The sequence below is a fragment of the Centruroides vittatus genome, unplaced genomic scaffold, assembly GCF_030686945.1.
Source record: "Centruroides vittatus isolate TY-2023 unplaced genomic scaffold, ASM3068694v2 contig_1476, whole genome shotgun sequence".
NCBI classification, from domain to species: domain Eukaryota; kingdom Metazoa; phylum Arthropoda; class Arachnida; order Scorpiones; family Buthidae; genus Centruroides; species Centruroides vittatus.
In genome coordinates this window covers 130,148-156,850 of record NW_027120915.1, presented here as the reverse complement: position 1 = coordinate 156,850, position 26,703 = coordinate 130,148, and the positions used below count along the sequence as shown (strand labels likewise).

Here is a 26,703-nt window from a genome sequence, read left to right as displayed (position 1 = left end):
CAACGAGAAGGAACAAGAATAAGCGCATTGGTTACATGTAGGAAAACAGATCGTTCGTTACGTTTACGATAAAGGGGTTATTCTGTAGCAAATTTAGCAAGTAAGATAAAAGAAAAGTTTAAAAAATGACTGTTATTATTATACCCGAAGACTCAAAATTCCACGTGGAACTCAATAATGCCGGAACTAAGTTAGTTGTTGTTTATTTTTTCGCAACATGGTAAGTGAAGTTTTCATTCTCATCATGATGTTGCATTTTTGAGCCAGTCTAATGTATCATGTATTAACTTCATTCAAAGAAATAAACGTAAATATTAACCAAAATTTTATCACTAAAGATATTTTTATACTTCTAAACACGATTTTTCGTGTTAATTTCAAGCATTTTTAAAATTTAAAACATAAAAGTTGTCTATTTCGGTTTATTGTATAAATTGTCAAAAGAAGCATAAAATTAATAATTAGTGAGATCGTTAATAATATAATGTATATTTATATCATAGGTAATCAGTTTTTAATTGAGATTTAATGTTTATTAGATTTACAAAACTGGAAAATATTTAAAGTAATTTGTAGTAAATCATTAACACACTAATGATTATATTAGATATTTATACATATTCATTGTTTACAAAAAATTACATATAGGTTCATACGTGCAAAACTTAAGCAACGATGTAATTTTTAGGCAGACGGTCATGAAATTGAAAAGGGCTAGTTGCCATCAGTACAATGAACAACCATTTCAGTAGCTGGGTGATTTGTATGCAGGAAGAAGACATTACAGGTTACATAAGGGCATGCAAAATTTGTGCAGTTGGCACTTGTGGTGCAAGACTACAATAAAAAGGCTTTGATTCCATACTGTATGCGTTCTATTCATTTTTGCGCTAGTATGCTTTCTTCATCCTTTAAGTACAAAATACTATCTCTGTATTCTCTGAATTTTTTGTCTCCTGGGTGATTTTTTATGGAGTTACAGCAAAAAAGCAATTGTTGCTTAAGTTTTGCACACCAGTGCAACACTTACAACAATGCACACCAGTGCATTGTTGTAAGTGTTGATTTATGAACACTACATAAAATTCCTTCATTCTATAGTTTGCATTACAGTACTAAAATTTATAGTTTTTGATAGAAAAAAATCTTGGAAAAATTCATATACAGTCAAACCTGTTTTTATGCGGGGGATAGGGACCGCATTAAAAAAACGCATAAAAAAAAATCTCACGAAACTTCACGAATGGCTGTAAATAATAGTTTTCGCGACACAATTAAAAAATATTTTTTTTATGCGGTCAACAGGGACCGCATAAAAAAAGTCTCACATAGAAAATAACTCAAAACCGTACGAAATAGAATTTATTGACAACAGATGTCAGCACTTGACTGCATCGTCTGGTCTATCGTCTGTTTTACATATTTTTGTCCAGGTGGTGTTTTGTTGACTTAAAAAGTAAATTATTTCATTTTTCGCATATTCATGCAATAATATTACTATAATAAGTGCATTTATGCTATAATAAGTTTATTTAGCTATAATAAGTCAACGTAAGACATGACGAATCGCACGAGACTAGTCGCCAACTATACCGCACAAATTAAAAATTCGCATTAAAAAAATCGCACAAATAAAAATCGCACATAAAAAGAGTGCATAAAAACAGGTTTGACTGTATTGTATGTGGTTAACAATAAGAGAATTATTATTCAATTCAAGTTTATTAGCAAAAGGGAAAGATTTCCCTGTTACAGGGGGTGATACATAGAAATGAAATTAATTAACAATTTTAGTTTACAAAGGTAATATATTAATAACGAACAATCATAATTTAAGAAAACCGTAGTCACTTTGCCTTATATCGTATAGATATGAACATAATAAGTAAAAGGTAATAAGTAATGAGTAAAACATAATAAGTAAAAACTGTATTAGGACATTGAAGTTTTATAATAGTTTTTATTTACTATTAATAACATTTATTTAATTAAAAAAAAATTTTTGTGATTTTAACAAAGTAATTATACGTTTTATATAGATCCTTTTTATTGAGAAAGTTTAAGTTTATTTTGAGTTTAAGAGTTGAACTACAGTTACATATTCATATGATATCATATTGTTCACACAAAGTTGTATGTTCTTGACAGTTTTTTAGAAGGTAGAATGCTGAGAAGACTTCAGATTGACATGAGCAACAATGGGTATTTGAAAAATTTATGTAGGTATTATTAACAAAGAGAATATTTGTTAATACTTAGCTGGATTATTAGTTGTTTCACATTCAAATCAATTGGTTGCCACATGTATGGCTGAGAAGATGGATTTTCAAATAAGTTGGTGTACCAGGGATGATAATTACTATGGTTTAAAGAGAGTTGATCTTTATTTATAGATTGAGATATGGCAGAGTTTAATAGAAGAGTATAACGGTATTTCCAGTCCTGAATGATATCTTTAAATAATAGTTCTGATACGCTAAATGAATTCAGAATTTTACACAATTTGTATTGTCATAACTGCTTGTAATTTACGTTTTTGCTTTGCTTGACTATTTCTTGATATAGAAAAGTTATATTATTGTCACTTTTGAATTTGAGTCTATAGTAAAATTTAATTATGCATTTTAACAGCAGGGAAAAGGACCAGATACGATTTGTTTCATGTCGGAGAGCATAACCGGGAATTGTTCTTTCTAAATGAAATAATTTACGTAGGAAATAGATATGAAAGGTCTCGAGTTTATATAAGTAATCCAGACTCCAGATAAAGCTTGCATAATAAATGATTGGGTTAATTATAGAATTATATAGTTTTATGTGAATATTTAAATTAGAGGTTTTCAGAGTTGAGCATAGAAATAAAAGGTTGTCGATAGCCTACTTTACTTTGATGTTAATTCTTGAGATTTGAGCTTTGAAGGTTACATTCCAATTAAAGACAACATCCAGATAGTTTACTTCATTAACTATTTGTAGTAGTGTATTGTCATGGTATATTTTAGTTTCTTTTTCAAATATTTTGCTATTATTGCAAAAAATAATAATTTTGGTTTTAGTCGGATTTATTACTAAGATGATTACTAAGATTATTACTAATTGATTTAAAATAAAGATATAGCTGGTTAATTTTTCTTTGTAATGAAATTTTGATGGATGGTAGTATTACTAGATCATCTGCAAATAATATGTAGTGATTTCACTACATATTATTTGCAGATGATCTAGTAATACTACCATCCATCAAAATATTCTGTTGTTTATTTCAATGCCATCAGTTGAATTATGGAAAAGTTGATCAATGCTGAGCAGATAGAAGTTAAATAAATATGGCGAAAGGGGACCTCGAAGAACACCTTGAGAAAGAGTTAGTGAGGGAGAAAGTCTTGCCTTGTTTGATCTTTATGTTATAATTTGAGAAGAGCTTTTTTATAGTAGTTGAGAATCGAGTACTTGCACCACATGCTTTTAAGTTATTTACTAGTAGTGGGATATAGATTGAATCAAAAGCTTTTTGTATATTGATGAAAGCAGCATATACTTTTCTGTTTTTTTAGTAGATGAAGTTGTATTATCATTAGTAATATGAATATTGCTGATTCAGTTCCTTTATTTTTAGTAAAAGCATATTGAAATTTGGCTTCCAGATCAGTATCTTTAGTCCATTGTTGAAATTTTTTGCCAGTATTAAGGTGAAGCATTTTCTTAAAGTTGATAGTAATGCTATTGGTCTGTAATTGCTAGGGAAAAGCTGATCACCCTTTTTATGGATCATGGTAAGGATAACTGAATTCCAAGAGTCTGGGTAAGAGAAGGCTTTGTACATGGTGTTAATGAGATTTAACAGTTTTAACAAGGCTTTATTTGGAAGCATTTTTAGAAATTTAGTAGGAATATTATCATTTCCTGGGGCTGAGTTACTTTTTGTTTTGTGTATTGCTTCATTCAGTTCATCAATGGTAAAATCAGAGTCTAAGTATTCATTATTGGTAGTAAATTTGAATGAATTTTTGGGAATCATTGATAGAAATTTTTTCCAAGTATCGAAGTCTATGATTGGTGATTTTTCAGTTAGGTTTGATTTAAAATGGAATTTTCTTATTGTAGACCAGAATAATTTATTGTCTATGTTTTTTACTAAGTTTGATTCGAGTTTCTTGAAGTAGTTTTTCTTTTTTGTCTTGAGTAAGTTGTTGTAGGATTGTTTGACTTTCTTGTAATTATCAAAGTTAATATCATTAGAGTTTAGTCTGAAAATTTTTAGTTTAGATTGCTTTTTCATTTTCATTTTATGACAATCAAAATCATACCAGATTTGTCAGAATATATTATGAAAGTTTCTTCTTTCATTATTATTGTATATATATTTGTCATTAATTTATAAATTTCTTCACTGTTGTTTTTCTGGTATTATTGGAATGTCAGTAAATCAATTTTCAATTTCTGTTGAATATCTTGAGGTTTTGTACTTTATTCTTTGACTCTTAATTGATAAGTTGTCTGATTTCTTAGGCAAAAATAGTAAGAATTTTGCTATTGTAGATAGGTGATCAGAGATGTCAAAAGTAGTTGTGGTGAAGTCCAGACAGCAATTCAGTAGTAAGTCTGAGCAGATTGTATAATCAATAGTGGATTTTCCAGCATATGTTAAACAGGTGTATCCTGCAGGAATATCAGGTTTGATGCGTCCATTTATTATATACATTTTAAAATCCATTATTATTTCTACTTGTTTTTTACCCAGTCTATTAAGCTGTTTGTCTTTCAACTGATCAGTATTTTGTATTAAAGAATTAGGTCCATCATATCTTGAGTCCATTGTTTCACCAATTCTTGAATTAAAGTCTCCTAGTATAATAGAGTATGGAGTCATATGTTGCCAAATATCAATTAGTTTGGAGGTTTAATTTAGATTTGTTAAATCATCAGGAGAGATGTAAACACGCATTAAAGTCATTAATTTATTAGTTATATTTGTAAGAATAGGTTTGTTGATTGAAATAAGAAGCAGGATGGGATGTAGTTGTCGGATTTTTTTGTTTGTATTATTTTACAAAAATCTTTTTTATTAATACACAGAGACCACCGCTTGGATGACTTGGGCCTATCGGTTTATGTGCCATTACTGATTCAATTGTAAATTTATCAAAAAAGTTTGGCTTATAAGTCAGTTCAGAAGTTATCCAATTTTCTGTTATAGCAAAGATATTGGGTTCATGCTTAGAGTAAAAAGAGTTGATTAGTGGAATTTTATTTTTAAACCTTGGCTATTCAAGTTGACAATAGTAAATAATTGGTTGTTCAAGTAAGTTTTATTGTATTGAATTTTACTTTGCTTCTTAGTATATCAGCTTGTTGTATTTGTTAATCTAGAAGATGGAAGAAAGGTATCCACATTGACTAATTTTCCAGTATTTAGACTGTAAGTTAATTTTTCACATTCAATTATTGTTGAACTTATCGTTGAATTATGCAGAACTTGTTATGGTAGATATAGATCAAACAATCAATGAAATTACAGGCATAAAGTTTTATAAACGATATGTGGATGACATAATTATACTATGTGACCAAGAAAAAATAAAATTAGAAGAAATAGAAGAAAAAATAAACAAATTAAATGATAATATTAAATTTAAAGTTGAGAAGGAGACAAACACAAAAATAAATTATCTAGACATTAAATTAACCAGAAAAGCAAAGAGAATTGAATTTGAGCCATATACTAAACCATGTGAGATCAGGAAGATGATAAGCTACAATTCAAACATCCTACAGTACATAAAAGAAAACATATTTAACATGGAGTATAAAAAAAAATTGTGAACAGAACAAGCTCACTACAGAAGAAGAAAAAACATTGAACTACGAACTAAATTTCTATTAAATGGCTACCCACAATGAATAATAAATAACTAGGAAAGTAAAATCTACAATAAAAGACTGGAAAATAAACAAAACAAAGATAAATGCAGATTAAGATACATATCCTATTCAAATAACCACCACCTTATAAGTTGCTGAGGGAATTTTAATTAAGAAAACTAACGTTTTCGATCTATTCCATAGATCATCCTCAGGTTCGAACTGACGAACAAAAACAAAAATAATTCCAAAGAATGGAACACAAAATATTTAAATTCAAATAATTGCATAATTGCAGCATAGATAAAACTGATGTTAAAATAGTACACAAAGAAAAAAATTGGTACAAAAGAAAATTTAAAGAAAGTTATGAAATTACTACAGACAAAAATAATATTAACAAGAACCTAAGTGTAGAAATTCATAAAAGCTGGTTACAACTATTAAATAGAATATCTTAAAAAGTATATTTATACAGTTGTAGGTGTGGCTGTGTGCAGCATTCTGGGAGGGAGAAGTTACACGTTGTGAGACATGTGGGGGAAGCAGTCAAGTTAGCAGGGAAAGTAAGTGGGAAGACGTAGTGCGGAAGGTGCCAGACAGATGCTCACCAGATACAACATATGTATATTGTGTAACAGACTGAAGAGAGGTGAAAGCCCGAAACACGTTTCTGTAAAAATTATGCATTAAATAGATGAATTTGCCAAGTGTCTATAAATTCACAAAGTCATGACACTAAACAAAGGAATTTCTTTAAGGAATTCTTCAGTGCAGATGCTTTTGCAGTTTTCATTTACACATGGAAATTAGACACTGATGTATTGTCAGGACTTAAATTATTATTGTTTTCCTCCACTTCCACTCATCTTTGTTTGCACGTTTAGAAAATCAGTTAACAATCATGGTCAATGTAACTTCATTCCAGCTTTGTTTAAAATGGTAAAGAGCATCTAGAACAGGGCTTCTTAAACTATGGGTCGCGACCCCATTTGAGGTTGCTTAGCGAAATCTTGGGGTCACGAGATTTTAATGCAAAATATTGAAAATAATTTCTGAGAGTTTGAAAATGGCATGCTTTAATTTTATATTTTTGTATGTTTTTAAACAAATTCTAAAACTATATTTTTTCATATGTATATATATATTGTTACCTAATCAATAAATCATCACAAAATATTTATATATCTTTATTTTATATTTCTTGGGGGGGGTCACGAAAAAAATCACAATCATAAGTGGGGTCATGAATAAAAAAGTTTAAGAAGCCCTGATCTAGAAGATTGATCTGTTTTGACAGCTCTCTTGCATTAATTTTTGTGATTTTAATGTTTTGGAGAAATCAAGTGTATTTCATATTAATAATGTTTTCATAGTTGAGTTATGATCTGATTGCAAGATTGTATGAATGATGTCATATTGAATGGCAAATACAAGACTTTTATGTGAATTAAAATGCTTGTCACTTAATGTGCTACACAATTATTAATCAACAGAAGGATCTTGCACTTAAGTTTCTAGTCCCACTTCAGCAACCAGTCATTAAACTTTGCTGCTGTCATCCAGGCATTGCTATTATAACAATAAGTATTACTGTTTAATAGGGTAAGAGTAAGTAATACTCTCACCCCTCTCATTTCCTTAACACGTTCACGGCATTACGAGGCACATGTGACTTGTATGGACATGTCTAGTTAGGGCTACAGACATAATTGCTTTTTTTTCCCGTGGGGCGGCACATATGTTTTGATAACATAATTTTTCAAACATCATACTTGATATATCGATATTATTTTATTAGATGCAATAAAATATATTAATTTAATAGTATGAGGCAGCACTGGTAACTCGTGTTGCCCGATATTAAAATAGACTACGAGTCACCCGTGACTCGTAACGTCCAGCAGCTGCCTAAACGTTTATCTACTGATGCCATGAACATGTTAAACAGAAAGGAGTTAGGCCATTCTTTCATTAGTCAGTATTTTGCTGAAGAGAAATCTGAGTCTTTTTCTTCTCCATGTGCGTGTTTGTAAACGATATTTTCATATCTTTTGCAGTGAGAAAAACGATCCTTCAGTTACTGTAAAATTTTCTTTATCCATTTTTTAGCAAAGTCTTCAGCTTTCTGATGAATGAATGGACTATTAATCACTGAATCTTGTTCTTGTACTGTATTCCTGTAAACCACAACTTCAAAGCTATCTCTAGTTCCTTTTTCCCAACAATGCTTTTTAGTACTATTCTAACTGGTTAAACTGTATGTTTGTATGTTTATTTAGTTTAACACACGTAATTATTAAACTTTTAACTCCAGAAATAATTAATTTTATTTAAAGTGAACATTTTTAGCCATGAAGTTTGAACTGATATACTATAATTTGTTCCATTTGGTTAAGAATTTTGTTGTTTTCTTTTTGTAGCCTGAAAATGACCATTAAATTTATAATTGAAAATGTTTGCTGTAAACAAAATTAATTATTGCCAGAGTTAAAAGTTTAATGAATGTGTGTGAATGCCTTTTTGTTTTAGATCAAGTCACCTTTTTTAAGTTTGTTTCTGTTCTTTAGAAGTAAGCACAGTAAATGCTTTCAGATTTTCTACTGAACTGCAGTATTCTTTGCCTTATATTTCTCTTTTATTTTTGCCTATATACTCACTCACACATTGCTTGGCAAATTTGCTCACTTGTGTCTGCATAGTCACACCCTTAGAACAGTTGATGGAAATAAATATGGAGGCTAGGCTCATCAAACCAATACAGTATATATTGTTAGACTCCCAAGACCATTAGAAGAATTAGTGATTTATGTCGTCTCTCAAGGATAAATCCATAAATTATAGACATAGGAATCATCTCATTTGTTTGGAGATTATGTTATGTTGTGAAATACTGTAATATATATGGAAATAGGTTGAAATTTTATTGTCATTATACTCTGTGTGTATTACATCTCTTTTGGTTGCATTAAGTTTTGTAAACCTCTCAGGCAAATATTTTGAAATAGCATTGTTAACACAATTATATAGACATTACGACATTTCCAAAATATTAGTTGATGTTTTTCAAAATATTTATTGTATAACATCCTAAAGTTTGCATATTGATTGAATATTTGTCATATACAGTACAATCTTACAAGAATTTTTGGATCTCTCATTTAATAAATGTTTTCAAAGCTTATTTTTTTTTTGTTTTCAGACTGTTGCTTGAAAATTGTTGTTATATTTTAGTATTTGGTTATTTGAAAAAAATTGATAAAATTTTAAAAATTTTAAATGTATATGGAATTTAGACAGTTTTTAACTGAGTTTGAATGTATTTTTAGCTATTATTTTTAAGACATGTTTCATGTAGATTTTGGCCTGCTCTGCTATTATTAAGTTCAAGATATTCCAGTTAGGTATTAATATATTAATACCTAACTGGAATATTATGCTCAACAATAATAAACAGCCTTGATCAAATGTAAATTTGAATCAATAAATGTGTCAGGTTATACTGTTTTAGTTTTTGTGACTTAATTCTTATTGATTTTTGCAAGTCATTCAGCATTGAAGGCAAGATCTTCAATTTTACCAAGAGTTGTTTTTGAATCTTTTTTTTTTTATTTTTTAATGTAAAAATAAGCCTACAACCTTAGCTAGTTTTGATGAGTTTTGACAGACAAAGTTTTGTTAATTCTCAAACCTCGACACAAAAACCTTTAAAATGCAGCCTTTTTATTCAAATTTTCGAATGTTTTCTGCCATTTTGAATAGCCTTCTTCAGGAACAGAAGAATTGAATCTTGTTCCTGATGAAGGCCATTCAAAATTGCAAAAAACATTTGAAAATTTGAATAAAAACGCTGCATTTTAAAGGTTTTTGTGTCAAGATTTGAGTATTAAGTTAAGTGCAGTTAGAGAAGAATGTTTTGTTAATTGTAGTATAAAATTATGAAGTTACTCAAACTTTATAACTATTTTCATTATACTTATGAAAATAAAAAGGACTATATAAAATGCAAAAATGAAACTTTTATGTGTGAATTTTATATAATTGTTTATTTTTGTGTACTCATATCTGAAATTAAATTTATTAAAAATATATGCCCTCCATCTTAAATTAGTAGTGTCTTTCTCCTGTACATCATACTTTTCTTGTTAATAAGTCATGCTTGTCATCTATCTAATTCATTTTAGGGAAAAAATTTTGAATTGAAATAATGTGACTTTTAGTTTTCATTGGAATTTTTTATATAGTTAATTTACAAACTTCCAGATTTGGAAAGCTTAAGGCTTTCCAAATCTGGTTTTGGCTTTTGTCTGTCTAACTCTGTTCTTGAGATTAAGGAAGGACATATCGCAGTAGGAATTTATAAGACTATATTTTTTTCAGATTGCAGCCCAATTATTAAGGAACATTATTTAAATTTACTGTTATAATTTAAAATAACTTTTATTTAAATTAAAAACAACTTTTAAAAACAATTATTTTTTCAGGTGTGGTCCTTGTCATAGAATGGCCCCTCTTTATGAAGAACTTAGCAGGAAATACCCAAAAGTTATCTTCTTAAAAGTTGATGTAGATCAGTGTAATGATACAGCAACATCTCAGGGAGTTAGCGCCATGCCAACTTTCAATTTCTTTCGAAATAAAATAAAATTAGCACAAATTCGAGGGGCAAATGCTCAAGCTTTAGAAAACAAAATTAAAGAATTAAGTGGATCTGAAGATGAAAGTTCTGAAACTATTAATGGACATGTAAATAACATTTTCATTTATATTCATTTTTAAATGATTGATGTCATAATTTAACTTCTTAAAAATAACAAATATATTTATCATTATATTTATTGAAACTTAATTATTTTCAGAAGACTTTCCATGTTTTGTTTATATTAAGCTTACTTTTTGATTTATGCAAATTATACAAAATTTTCATTTTATTTGATTTTTATTTTTTATAATTTTAATATCTCAATAGTATATTTCATAATTTGAACTTGGCACTGTAGTGAATTAAATTTTATAACTTTACCTGATTATTTATATAAATATAAAAAGATTGTATTCATCTTTTAGGATAATTTACAAAATAAAAAATACATTTGGAGAACAGCCTTGTTTATCAATTGTATCTTTTTCATTATTATGCAGAAGTTTGTTCACATATTATATTACAAAAAGTCTTGAATATAAAACTTTATAAATAGCATTTGAGTAAAATAATTGAACAGTCAAAAACAAAACATTTTAGAAAGAAGATATAAAAGTAATTTTACTTTATTAACAGTAGAAAGAGAGTTATAAAGCAGTTATTTTCCCCATATGATTGGAGACATTTGTTTACATTTTAGAGAGATATGGTCCTGTCCATTTGATGATTGTGTCAACACAAAATAACCTTTTTTATATCCCAGTAAGAACAGATTTAGACAAAACAAATGTTTTCGACCATAAACTTGGTCTTCATCAGGCTATTGACCAGTATAAATTTGAAACTGGAATTCAAACGACATGTTTAAAAATTATTTTAAATTCCAAAATATTTAAACATGGCCGGTAACTGTATTTTAATGCGAAGGATGCCACTAATATTTCTTATGCATGGAGGTGGTGCTATGAAAAAAAAACGGGAACAACACTAGCAGGTAGCTAACGTTTCTACACCAGTAATTACATCTTATTATTTGTGTGTGATGATGTGAGGATATTTTTATGATTTTATTAGCTTGTACAGTAATAATTATTTTCCAATGTTTAAATATTTTGGAATTTAAAATAATTTATACTGGTCAATAGCCTGATGAAGACCAAGTTTATGGTTGAAAATGTTTGTTTTGTCTAAATCTGTTCATACTGGGATATTAGAAAAGTTTTTTTTTGTGTATTGATTTATTCTTCCCAGGGATTGTGTGAGAAGTTGTTTGATGATTTTGCATTTTTAAATCTGATAACCCTCAATATCAATTCTGTAATGGAATTCTTTAAGCTACAAAAATACACACAGCATGCTTGAAAGAAATTGACAGATTGTAGATTCATATGTTTACTGTTTTTCATTTTTTGGAATATTTATGAAATTAGTAATACTATTAATCTACAAGTGTTTTATGTTGATTGAAGCAGCAGAAATGATGGAAACTAAACTTATATTCATATTTTTATGTGATCATAAGTTTTTTTTATAATTTTTAGTTAAATATTCATTTCTTATAGATAATATGCAAATACCAAAGGTTTAATTAATTTCTATCGTCATAAAAGTACATTTGAACAGAATATCAAGCTCATACTGTTTCTATTTTGAAACAGTATGAGCTTGATATTCTATTCAAATATACTTTTTTATTCATATATTTAATTAATCTTCAGGTAAAAAGAATAACATTTACAACTTTCACAAACAATTTTAGAATCTAATGTTTTCATGATTATGATTTTGTTGTGATGAAATTTTGTCTTCATATTTACTTTCAATGTTTCTTAGTCATAATCACCACAAAATCTTATTAAATTTTGTTAAATAGGTTTATTTTTAAGAAGTTTTAGTGTAAATTTTGATAACAGTTATTTTTAGTTATGAGATTAAAGGTTTAATAAAACTTACACTTTTATAAATCCAGCAACGAATTTAATAAAATAAAAAGGTTTTTGATCAATTTCACTGATCTTCCTTAGTTACAGAATATAATGGAATGGAAGAATAAAAGAATGTAAATATGAATTTAAAAGAACAAGAAAAAGAACAAGTACACATAAGATTATTAATTATAATAAAATTTTTATTATTATTAATTCTGCATGTACTTGTTATTGTGATGATGCTGCATCAATTTTAAGGATGAATTGACTCTATCGACAGCTTGGCAGACGTTGATAGACTCCGTTTAAGATCATGTTGGGTCAACAAGACGAACACACACACGTCTCATGTAACACCTTAGTATTGTTCCCTTTTTTTCCTTTAACGATTCGCTCTGTCCCATTAGTAATTCAGTCTCACACCTGAAGAAGAACTCCCAGCAGTTCGAAAACGTTTATGGTGATTTAACATCCTTTAATTTTTATTTTTTATATCACACCGGTTATAGGTTTTAAGTGTGCAGTTTATTTATTTATTTTACGTATTTTATTTTATTAAATTCATTGCTGGATTTATAAAGGTGTAAGTTTTTGTGAATTATTTCCTTTAGTTATTTTTGAATTTCATAAAAGCTCAATATATGTAAGAACTCTTTACAGAATTCTTATTTAATTGATGAATTCAGAGTTCTTACCTTCATTGAGGTGGAAGCTTAATATTTGTATCAAAATGCATCTGTATCAAAAACACAGTTGTTTAAAAATTGTAACTTGTGAACATTTTGCACTAGGGTCTTTAATTAGCAGATATGTTTAATTCTATAGCTTTTATAAAAATTACTGAAAATACCTCATAATTTTTTGCAGATAGACCTGATAACATTCATTAACAAGTCATGCTGTGAATGCCTGAATGAATCAGATGATCACACTTTTATGGGATGTTTGTCTACTGAAAGCAATTATTTAGAATCAGATTGTGATGAACAGGTATTGTATAAATTGTCTAATATATTTTACAATTTTTTAATAACTTTACTATAACACACAGAAAAAATCCTTATTAGAAAATTCAAATTGAAGATAATGTAGACAATGATTGAAAAAATTTTTTATTGTATTTTTGTGCATATAAACTATCATGGCATATAACACATGATGTAATAGCCTGCAGAAAATTGTTAGATCAAAAATAAAACCTTTATATAATATCTGCTCCATTGTATACTCTGTGTCTATGGGAGTAATTATTGTTCTATACATGAGAGTTTGTAATTGCAATTTAAAATTGGTTTATATTATGCCCTATTGCAAAATCTGCAGTTACTTTCAAATTGTCACTTTCAAAAATAACACAACCTGTGGAGTATATACAAAAATACTGTTATCTATTGAAAATGCTGTTGCCCAGAAAATAGACATTAGCGAAAGAATAAAAACTTTTGCAGATTTAAAATCAAGAAAATATATATAGATATCCAAATTATAACTGATTAAATTAAAATTACAATTTAAAATTAATAATTTTTGTGTGTAACCATTTTTATGTGTTTTTTTCATATAGTGTATATCTGTGTTAATAAAAATTAAAGTAGAAATATTGAGGTTATGAAATTACTAATATTTTTAAAATAATTATTGGGATCAATTTTCATATTGCAGACCTATAGCTATCCACTGTCTGCCCATCCTTCTTTAATCTTGAGAATGGAGTTATCTATAACTCCTGGTCTCAGATTTCATCTACAGATGAAATTGAGACCAGATATAGAAAGTTTGTGGACCAGATACCCCAATTACCTATATACAAACTTCCAGTCTGGACTAGAAGTCACATGATTTTTTAAATTAAGATATGATAAAAAGTTGTAGTGCGGCATTATGATGATGTTACCATAAGTAATTACTTGTACTTATAATTAGAAACTACATAAGTATAAAAAATACTTTGGGGAATCATTAAAGGAGTCTGCTTGAGCATGAAATTATATTGGTCCATTCCTGATTGCATGCACACATTACCAAGATCATCAATGATGTAATCCTGACACTGCACAAACTTTTGATGATAGGATCAGACAGTTTAAATGTTAACCAAAAAGTGTTGTAACTTTTTAAGGAAGGTGTACTGGAAATTCTTAGGACGAGCCTTGTTGGGCATTGGAACATGTCTGATTCACATTATTCATAACATGTATCTTAAAGCATTAAATGAACCGGGTGATGATGCATCATTACTTATTATAGCAGTTTATAGATTTTTTGATCCCACTTGACAGGAAGGCTATGAAGCTGTGCAGAAAAGTTTGTTGCCCAAACATATGTACAGTAGAGCATAGTTTACCTGAAAGCTGATCAACTGAGACGTCGGTTAACCGAAAGCTTTCCAGTTGGACTGTGTCATGCTGAATCGAACGTTTTTGATACTAGATTAACTTCTAAAGTATAATTTTTTTGTTTTTATATTTTTCAATATATTTATTTTGTTTGTACAAAATAAAGAAATAATTTTTAACAATACAATAGCCATAATTATTTCGTAACGATGGTGGACTGCACGCCGATCTCTTTCATAAGCAAGAAACGAGAAAATTCACATCCAGGCGTTAAGTGTGCGCGCGTGGTGACGTAGCGCATGCGCTACGTCACCACGCGCGCACATTTAAATTTCTCGCTCTGTTCCATCGGTGAGTGTGTTCCAAAGTTCTAAAGCTGTTTTTGCATTTCGAAAATTTTTTGATTTGAAAAAGGATTCTATCCATTTTTATCCACCTGAGGAAGACGAAAATAGTTTCGTCAAAAGCGCTAGTGATTATAGCAATATTCGTTAACACTTAATGCCTGGATGTGAATTTTCTCGTTTCTTGCCATAATTATTATTATAAAAATTTTCGTTAGGCTTAAAATTGATGAAAATTCAACACAAAGCCACGCAATGGAGAAAAATTTCAACATGGGATAGGTTAATATATTTTTTTGTACATAATCGGTTATCTGAAAAATAAGTTATCCAAACAACCCCAGTCCCCAATTGATTTGGATAAATGACGCTCTACTGTAGTACTCTGCCAAATTATTAGACCCATGTAAAAAAATTGATGTTTTGTTAGTTTTTGATGTAATAATTCAATAAAAATGCAGTTATTGATAGGCTTATTTAAAATATTAATGTTTTATTATGTCTTATAAAATAAAAAGTAAGTAATGCATGTAAAAATTTGAATATAATAGAACTTAAAAAATTAAAAATTAAAATTATTATTTTGAATGACCACCCTTAACATCTAATAGTGCTTCTATATCACAAAGAATATATATAAATAACATCGCTAGACCCGATATACTATAAAGCTAGACTCCAACCAAATGTCGAATTCTATCAGGCTAGATGTGGCTAAATACTAAATAAATTACGCTACCAATTTGGCACCATCTCTTATTAACTTTAATAATTATAATTTTAATTATAATTATTAAAGTTAATAAGAGATGGTGCCTAACGCCTCCCTCTAGTGCCAAATTGGTAGCGTAATTTATTTAGTATTTAGCCACATCTAGCCCGATAGAATTCGGCATTTGGTTGGAGTCTAACAAGGAATATATTTCTCTTTATATATTTTTTTATTTTTGTTTTCATAAATGAATGATGCTGCCATACCTTAATAAGAATCTTGATCAGTACTGTTTTTGTAGTATAAAGTTAATATTTTTTACATTTATAATGTTGCCATATAAAAAAATTTATTAAAAGTGTTTTGGATACAACAGAGAATAAGAATAACATGAAAAAATACTCATTCCTTAAACAATATTATGAAAAAACAAGAAAATAGTACAAAAAGTATGATTTTAGTCAATGATCTAATAATTGTCAATATACTGTATTTATAAAACACTAAACATGTTGATTGACATTCCATGATGCAGCATTGGGTTTATTGAGGTTAATTGAGCAGTGGGGGCCTAATCTACTGCTACTTAAAGTATGTTTCTTCAAATAAACAAAACCTAATGTCAAGTACTTTGTGCAAAAGTGTATCTTGTTTACCTGATATGATAAGCCCTTCTCATTTAGCCATGTTTCGATAAGCTATTTGTTTAATATATCTTGTTTGTTGATGATTCCTTTCATGAAACGGAAGTGATTCAAGGCATTTCAACTGCAGAAATTTTCACAAAATATACATCATTTTTTCAAAGAGAAGAACCTCTAATATATCTTCTGTATAGCAAGCTGTGGGACTTTTCAAAAGTTAGTTACTAGAATTTTGAAAATAGACATATTGAGGCTTGTCTTTCAGTCTAAGTCTGCTATGCATGATAGTAATGTATCAGATTCAAAGAAATTATTTGACAAGACAAGTCTCTTGCCATTAGAGGAAATTATTTGCAGTGCTGAAGTTACCAATGAGTTGAGTAAGTTATCTGAAGAAGATCAATTGCATTTTCACAGTTGCTTATAGAAACACTGTTTTGCATATTAAACTCTAAAATATAAAAAGTTGGTAGAAATGAACTTTGTATATTCAAAAAGGAATAAAACTTATTAAAATGTTAAAAGGGAGTGTGACAATCACTGTATGACTATCATATATACTTTAGTTGATGTTAGTGTAATATGTAAACAGGGATGGGGCAACCTTTTTCTATGTAAGGGCAACATTTAAAACTTTCGAAGTGACGTGGGCTGTGCACTGGAAAAAAATACTGTGGGTAAATCACAATTATTTATTCATATAAGATTATAAATTGACATAAATATACTTAATGTGACTTCTGAAACTGATGTGAATGTAAAATATCCAAAATATTTGGTTAAATATTAGTCATTAGACTAATGAGATTGAGTTAAGTTGACCTCTTAAGCATTCACTATTATGAATATTGGTCTAATAAAATCGTTAAAATGATATAATGGAATTAGTTATAGAGAAATAAGACGTATGGTATTAGAGGTAGCTAATTATGAGATATTAGATCAAATCTAAGATGTATCCTATTTTCAGAGATACTAAAACTTGAAAAAAGTGCATTTTTTGTTGAGTAAATATAGTATATCAACATTTAAACAATAGTAGCTTAATGCTGCTACATCCAGAATGTATTTATGTATTGGGTTGTTCGGAAAGTTCGTAGCGATTTTTGATAGCCAACAGTTGAGACACCGATTGACGCAAAAATGATTAGAATTGTACAAACCAGTGAATATTACGATAAATGACCTTGAGAGGCGTCCGTTACAAAAAAACCGTCAAGATTATTCAAATAGCGTTTAATTTGTCTCATTGCAAAAATGGATGCGAACAATGTGCATTATCGACACTTGTTTCTTTTCTTTTTTCATAAAGGCAAAAATGCTGTACAAACAGCAAAAAAGATATGTGATGTTTATGGTGGGAATGCTGTATCAGAATCAACTGTTCGAAAGTGGTTTGCAAAATTTAAAATGGATAATTTCAGCCTTGAAGATGCTCCTCGCTCAGGAAGACCTCCTGTTATTGAAGAGGACCAGATCAAAGCATTATTGGATGAAAACCCTCATTACACAACTCGAGAGATTGCAGACATAGTGAAGTCATCAAACAGTACTGTATTTCAACATCTAAAGAAGCTCGGATACGTGAATCGTTAGGACATTTGGATACCTCACGACTTAATGGAAAAGAACTTACTGGATCGCATCTCCATTTGTGATTCTCTTGAAAGACGAAATGAAAATGAGCCTTTTCTGAAGCGTTTAGTGACAGGTGATGAAAAGTGGATCATTTATAACAACATCAGCCGAAAACGATCATGGGGTAAGAAAAATGAATCACCATTAAAAACTCCAAAGGCCGGTCTTCATCCAAAGAAGGTCTGGTGGGAATGGAAAGGAATCCTGTACTACGAGCTGCTTCCACAGAATCAAACAATTGATTCTGATAGGTATTGTTCCCAATTGGATAAGCTGAATATGGCAATTAAAGAAAAATGTCCGGAACTGGCCAATAGAAAAGGCATTGTGTTTCACCAAGATAATGCCAGACCTCACACGTCTTTATGAACACGCCAAAAATTATTGGAACTAGGCTGGGATGTTTTACCCCACCCCCCTTACTCACCCAACCTTGCCCCGTCGGACTACCATTTGTTCCGTTCTCTACAAAATTCCCTTCATGATAAAAACTTTGATACTTTGCAAGCTTGCAAAAACCACGTGGATCAGTTTTTCGAGGGAAAAACAGGAAAGTTCTACGAAGAGGGTATCATGAAGCTACCCCATAGATGGCAACACGTCATTAAAAACAATGGCGCATACATAATGGAATAAAAGTATATTTTTAATATTAAAACAATTTCTTTTATTTCTCTTAAAAATCGCTACGAACTTTCCGAACAACCCAATAATAAGGAAAACATCTACAATAGTGCAAATATATAATTATAAAATTAATATGCTATAAAATTAGTTCATTTATTTCTTCATATGCTTTACAGTATATTTAGTTCATTTAGTATTTAAATTTACTAAGCAAGAAGTTTTTACATAAGATATTAGATATTTTACATACTAATTAACAGCAATAGCCATTTACAAAACTAACTTCAAAAATAAAATTATAACTTTTATTTTTTATTATTATTTTATTATTTTATTAACTTTTATTATATAAAAAATAAATTTTATTTTTATATAATAAAATTTATTTTTAAATATTATATCAATCTTAATCACTACAACAACATAGTTTGATAATTAGTGATATGGATGAAGAGGTCAGAAGCATGTAAAAATTAACACGTTTAGTGTGATTGTATAACTGATCATTCCCTCTATTGAAGAAGAATATGACAATGGATAATATTGTTATAACTATAATGACAAAAAGTGATGTCTTTCTGCTATTTCAAAATATTATATTGAATAACATCAGTAGACCTGTTAACTTTTCTATACAGAAAAATTTTGAAAAATCAAATTGTAAATAAATACTGTACAAAAAATTTTTTTAAAATGTATTCCTATTTAATATTTGTTATTTTATAATTCTATATTATGCTATTTTTTAGGAAGTAAATTTTATAAATAAATTTTATGTAAATTATTTTTTTATACTTGTGTCTTTCTAGTTGATTATTTCAATTGGTTTTACTCAAGCAATTAAACTTTATTCAATTAAATTACAAGCCCCATTAGGTATGTTTAATTAGATTTTATTTAATAATTGTACATAAATTTTATTCTTTGAAAATGTTTCAATAAGAAAACAAATATCTATAAAGTAATGTTTGAAAAATTATATAGCATAATAGCATAATTATGTAAATTATATATATAATGTATTATTTGTATTGTTGATACTTAAGAAACAATTTATCATGTAATTTGAATTTGAAATTTCTTTTTTTTTTCTTTCTTTTAATTTTCAGATTCTGGTCCAAAGATTATGAAACTTTTTATTAATCAACCATGTACATTAGATTTTGATCAAGCTGATAGTATGGAACCAGTTCAAACATTAGAGTAAGTTTTTCAGTGTTTATCATAGAATAGTAGTGATTATGTATGTAAGTATATATATTATTTAAAAATAAGTAAAGTATTCTTTGAATAATTGAATCTTGAAATAATCTAACACAAAATTATAAATTAAATATTTAATCTGTTACTTAATATTTATATGGTTTATAATATGAAAATGAACATTATTAAATATCTTGCAGTTTCTGGCAATTCTTTATATTTATTTGATCATTATTTAAATATAGTTCATTAAATTATTTATTTAAATTAAGGCAGCAGTGGAAGATATCTCTTTTCAACATCAATAAATTTAATAGAAGATAAATTTTAACTATAAATGCAACTCTGATATTAGAATTATAAAAGAATAAATACAGTAGAGCGTCGATAAGTGGAACCAATTGGGGACTAGGGTCCTTCCAGTTAATGATTTGTTCCAGTTTCCGACTTTGTACGAAAAAATACATTAACCTGTCCGATGTTCAAATTTTTCTCCGTTGCGTATCGCTTCCTGTTGAATTTTTCTCCGTTGCGTGTCGCTTCGTGTTGAATTTTCGTCGATTTTAAGCCTAACAAAAATTTTTATAATAATCATCGAGGCTATCGTATCGTTAAAAATTATTTCTGCGTTTTGTACAAACAAAATAAATATATTAAAGAATATAAAAAACATGAAAATTATACTTTAGAAGTAAATTTAGTATCAAAAACATTCGATCTCAGCACGACACAGTCCAACTGAAAATCGTTCCACTTTCCGGCCATTCCACTTACCGACGTTCCACATATCGACGCTCTACTGTAAATCTTACTGAAGAATAATTTTTTTTTTTTTTAATGAAAACAATAAACAGTAAATTTATTTATTTATTCTATTATTTAATTGCATTATTTTATAAGTGCAATTGAATAGCATTTTTAAAATAATGTTTATAATATAAAGAGTCAAAGTATAGTTAATAATTATTAAATAAAAAGTTAGATTCAAAACAGCATACAAGCATTATAAATTTTAGCTTTATTAATGATGATGCAATTGTTAAATTCACAGGATGTGATGAGATTGTGTTATAAAGGGTGCACCATGAACACCTGTGACAGTTTTTAAATTTTAATTCACAGGACATGGTTATGTATAAAATGTTATTTCCAAGAAATAACAGTGATACATATTTATTCTCCACTAAAAACATGTATTGATGCAAAGCAATAAATATTTACACTTCTTCTAAAATGTTATTTTATTTTAAACTGTCAGGTGTTTCTGGTGCACTTTGTATTATTGATCCAGTTCAAATCTCCAGCTCCATAAATTTAATTTTTTAATTTAATATTCTTAGCCAAGATCTTTTTCAGATAGATGTGCATTTAGAATTGAGATGCTTGGGAAACATAATTCTAAGCACCATTGCCATATTGTATTGCTATTGCCCACATATGGTCTTTTGACTCTTGCTCCAATTATATCATGAAATTAGATTGATTGTAAAACACTTTCATTAAAAAATTGATGTTAGAATTAAAATATTCAGATTTATGGTTTAATCACAATTTTATTTTTGCTGTATTCTAAAATACTTCCATTTTGGCATATACCATTTTATTCCCCTGAGCAGCTCAATTATATATTTCTGATACTTAGCACTGAGTTCAGCGTTAACGTAGATTCTTCTTTTTATTGCAAGCACTTTCGACGAAAAATTATGATCGTCGTCTTCAGGCGAATGTGGAAAGAACAAATTTGAAAGAGGCACGTGCCGAACGTTCTAAACCGAATAACGGAAGATTTTCGTTGGCGAATTTTTGAAAATATGATGTATTCTTTTAGCGTTCGGTAACTTCGCCGGTTCGAAGGAGATTTTAGATCGGCACGAATTGACGGTGCATGCGCTGAAAAGCTCACACGTTACGTGTGCGCTTGTCGGCGTGTTAGAGTGTTTATGCGCTTGTAAAGAGTGACGCAAATTTCGGGCAAGTCCAGGGTGGGGACGTTGCATGCCTCTGCTGTTATTGTGAGGATCGCTTCCCAGATGAATATTATTTTTCTATTGTTGGAGCTTTTTAGGAGCGCTGTTTCTGACCAAAGCGGAGTATAACCTTGATGTAGAACTTTCTTGGTCAGCTCTGTTTTCAAAAATTCGCCAACGAAAATCTTCCGTTATTCGGTTTAGAACGTTCGGCACGTGCCTCTTTCAAATTTGTTCTTTCCACATTCGCCTGAAGACGACGATCATAATTTTTCGTCGAAAGTGCTTGCAATAAAAAGAAGAATCTACGTTAACGCTGAACTCAGTGCTAAGTATCAGAAATATATGCAACTTTGGCGTGAGTTAACTTTTATTATTTTCTACAGCTCAATTATATATTATTACTAAAAAGAGGTATCTGAGGTGATATTATCGTAAATTTTTAATGAAATAAGTATACGAATGTATTTTTTAAAATTTTGTATATGTGTAAATACTGTTTTGAAAACAATGAACAGTTTTAGTTGTTGATGAAATTCCAACATGATATTGCAATTTTGTGAAGTTTCAGATTATACTTTTCAATGTTTTTATTTAATTCATATTTTTTATTTGAATTGCTTTTAAAATCAATATTATTGATTAAATTTTAAAAATTGTTCCTTTCTTCAAAAAAAAAAAATAAATAAATAATAATAATTTTAAGGAGTTATGTTTTAATAAAATTTTGTGAACTTACGAATTTATAAACTTCAAAATTTTATTACATCATGTTTTAAAATTTTATTTCTGATTTTGTTTTAGAATATTATCAAATGTTAAATTATTACATTTAAATAATGTGTAGAATCATTATTTGTGAAAATTTTGACTATCTAAATTAATTTTTTTAAAGTGAAATTTATTTAAAAAATTATATTTAAACTTAAAATAATGTGATAATTAATATTAAGAAACCCTCATAAATTTAATTTTAATATAAAATTTATTTAATTTCAATATAAAATTTATTTAATTTTCTTCCTTAAATTTTTATTTCATTTTAGTATAAATCCTAAAGATCTTTCTGATAATAATCCAATTTACCTAAAATATGTGAAATTTCAAAATGTACAGAATTTACAGGTAAGTACTCTTCAAAGCATAACAATATTTAAAATTATTCAATATTTTGTAATAATCATTAAAATAATTTTAACAAAAAGCTATACAGATTTTAGTTTTCAATAACTTAAAATGCTTAAAAACATGCTATTTTTCAAATATTTTCAATTCAAAACTCATTATTAGGAAGATGTTACCTACAGTTGTGAATATGGTTGCAGAGATTGAACATGACAAATTATTTCAATATTACAAAAATAATACTTAATATATAAACATAACATGATAAAAGTCAAGAAAATTTTTAAATTTAAAAATTCAAAAAAATGATATAAAATAAAAAACTATTGAATAATAAAATAGTAAGAATTTTAGTTCATATTTAGGAAAATAATACAGAGAAAAGTTCTTTATTTTTAAAGTTGTTATTGTTTAGACTTATATAAGCATTTATTTGAAGAAATATGATTCAGAAATATTTGAAATTAATATTAATTGATTATTTGTTTAACATCTTACTAAAGAGAATTAATTCAATATTTTTAATAAAAATTATATATTAAAATAAATAAATATCGAAGTTTTTGCAGTTTATAATTTTCATAAATTATTAATAATTTGTTTTTATAAATAACAATTTTTTTATAAAAGCATTCATATATTATTTATTTTAGATTTTTGTAAAGAATAATCAGGCTGGAACAGAAACTACACGGATTGATAATTTAGTACTTTATGGTAGTCCTATTATAACAACAAATATGGGTGATTTTAAACGGGTAAATTATTTTTTATTTCTTAATATTATATCATAAAATATTATTATTAATTTAATTTTTTATTCATTTTTTTATTTAATCATTTTATTTTTATCTAAGTCTAAAGAAAGAGAAAAATACTTTAATGTTCCTTCTATCATATTCTTATCTTTCGTAAATGGTGGAAGCTAATTAATATTTAACTAATATACTAATTTAATTGTATATCATGTATCGTGCATGCATAAATTTTAGTAAGAAAACTGAAATTACATTATGAATTTGTAAATTGTGTATTAGAAGTGAATTAAATCAGTAATATATAACAAACTATGTTGAATAATTTGATTTGTAAGTGATATTGTTCTATGATTTGATAAACTTCATTAATGATAAAAAATTATAGTACTTTAAAACATTTATGGAAATTTTTTTATTAAAAAATTATTATTATAATGTTAACAACTTGGTTAAAAGCTATTATTCTTTAATACTCTTATTTAATTTTTTATTAGATTGCTGGTAGAAAAGGAGAGAGCCATTGATTCTAACTATAGCTTAAAATAACCATTTAATTAATACATTCATGTACTTTCTGATGATTGGTAAAAATGAAGATTTGATTGACACAAGCAGTTGTCTTTGTGTAATATCAATTTATATTTTATTCTAAACTTTATATATAAAAATTAATACTCTTGTTTAAAATAATAAAAGCTAATATTGTACATTGTCAATTCCAGTTTGTTATTGATTTATTAATAAATATATTATGAAAAATAAAAAGTGTGATAAAGCTTAATGTTAAAATTATTAAATAATATGAGAAAATGAACAATGTAAACTGATGATTGAAATTATTTAACAAAATTGAAATTTATAATATTTAAAATCTTTGACAATGATATTAAAAAATGTATTTGGACTCTATTGTAAATGATCTAAAATATAACATTAAGAAATGTCTTTCAATTAATGTCTTTATAAACTTTTATTGTTATCAAAAATTTTACTTGATATTTTAATGTTATTTTATTTAAATTGTAATAACATTTTATGTAACTAATATTTATCCCCGGCAAGCAGGATTTAAGAGTTTAAAATAAAAATTTCAAATTTTGCATTGAATAATCAGTTAAAAAAATATAAATTTAAATGTCAGTTGAAAACAGAATATTTTAATTAATATTAATCATAATGTATTATTATTTCCTAAAGAGTAGATAGTTTCAATTCACTTCTTTATTAAATGAAACATTTTTAGTTTTGTGAGGCACCTACAAAGTTGTAGACTGAATATGTAGATCTAGAAAAAAATATGAAATATTTATTTGTAAAAATATAAAAGGTTTAAAAAGTAAGATTATATAAAAATAAAAATTCTAGTGATAATTGTTATGAAATATGTAATTAAAAATTTGTAGTGAAAGGCATAAAAGCATAATAAAACAGTTTTCAGAAAAGAATATTCTAGTGTGACCATTTTTAGGAAACAAAATAATAAATATTAGAACTGTAGATAGGATATATTGTTAACTTGCCTTATTGTTACTTTCTTTTCATATTCAAGAAGACTAAATTCATTTAACAATGTTATTAAAGTTAAATAAGTACAGAACATTAATAAAATAAAAATCCATTTAACAGATAAATTATTTTGAGAAATGAATGAAACTTGGCACCATATTTAAATAAAAGTAAATTCATACTGCTTATTAAGGAAACAAGCAGTTTGAGTTTTCTTTTTAGATAAATTATTTTGATCAGAAATTCTCATCTCTAATAATTTCTAACACTGGACTTTACCTCTGTCTTATAAGTTAAAACTTCTATTAAAAATCACTGAATATAGTAATTCAATTTTTATTGATTAATATATTTGTTTTTCACAAAATTATATAATTATCAAATTAGTACTAAAATAGTATAAATAATAGTTTTTAAAAATACAATTAAACGTTTAAAAAACAGAATAGAAACTTGTAATCACTTCTGTTTCTTATTCTTATAAAATATGAGGTTGATTCAGTTTAACCATCCATTCATAAATAAACTTAGTTGGAAAATTAAAGTAATTAATATTTTTATGTTGACTTACTTGGTATTGATAAACAAACATTAGAAATTTCTTGTTACATTTGCTGAGATAGCTACAAAAATAGTGTATAAGTTGGATTATTACAATTAAAGAAAACTAGATCAAGATTAGTTTATTGCATTACTGAAGTATTCGCACGGTTTTGTTATCTTTGAACGGTAGTTTGGTAACTTCCGCAATATTAAAAATCAGAAGAATTATTTCCGAGTCGATACAGTTGCTCAAATTAGATATTTGTTTAGATATTTACAACAGGATATAGTAAAAAATTATATTTCCGGGTGAATTTTTTTCTTTCTGGTTCGTTCTGTTCGTGAAATTGAACTTTTGTCATCCCGGATAAATTATATCCCGGATACAGGACAATGCACACGTATTCCGGGAATATCCCAAATTAACTGCAACAGTTGGTCATCCTGAATTTCATAAAAGCAAGTAATATATTTTTGAAAATAACCCATTAATCAGATATTCTGTAATAAATCACTTTTTCCTAAACATCCTTCAGTTTAACTATAGGAAAGCAAGATTAAATAAATAAATTCTATGTTGTGTCAGAAATAATTGTTAAATTTTTAAATTTCAGATTTAAATAACTTGCCTCTTCTATTAAATATTTAATCAAATGAACCCAAGGAAAAGGTCACCACCAATTACAGGGGGAAAATAATAATTTCCCCCTGTAATTGGTGGTGACCTTTTAATTCTAATAATTTTTTTTTTAAATAGGTTGCATTTATAATTTTAACACAAATATCTAATCAGAACTTTTCTATGAACTCAAACTCGTGAAAAGATTTGTCCGTCGGATTTTCTAAGTAATTATATCATTTTTATTAA

At 27.6% G+C, this 26,703-nt stretch overlaps 1 protein-coding gene across 1 annotated transcript; it reads left to right on the top strand.

Moving 5' to 3' along the window:
- Txl (Thioredoxin-like) lies at positions 1 to 24,896 on the top strand. Its single transcript, XM_067262433.1, has 8 exons — positions 1 to 220; positions 10,347 to 10,608; positions 13,300 to 13,422; positions 19,543 to 19,609; positions 19,843 to 19,936; positions 22,950 to 23,028; positions 23,682 to 23,786; positions 24,281 to 24,896. Exons 1-8 carry the CDS (start codon positions 126 to 128, stop codon positions 24,308 to 24,310), a joined length of 855 nt encoding a protein of 284 aa, XP_067118534.1. The 5' UTR covers positions 1 to 125; the 3' UTR covers positions 24,311 to 24,896.
- Positions 24,897 to 26,703: the final 1,807 nt, after the last annotated feature.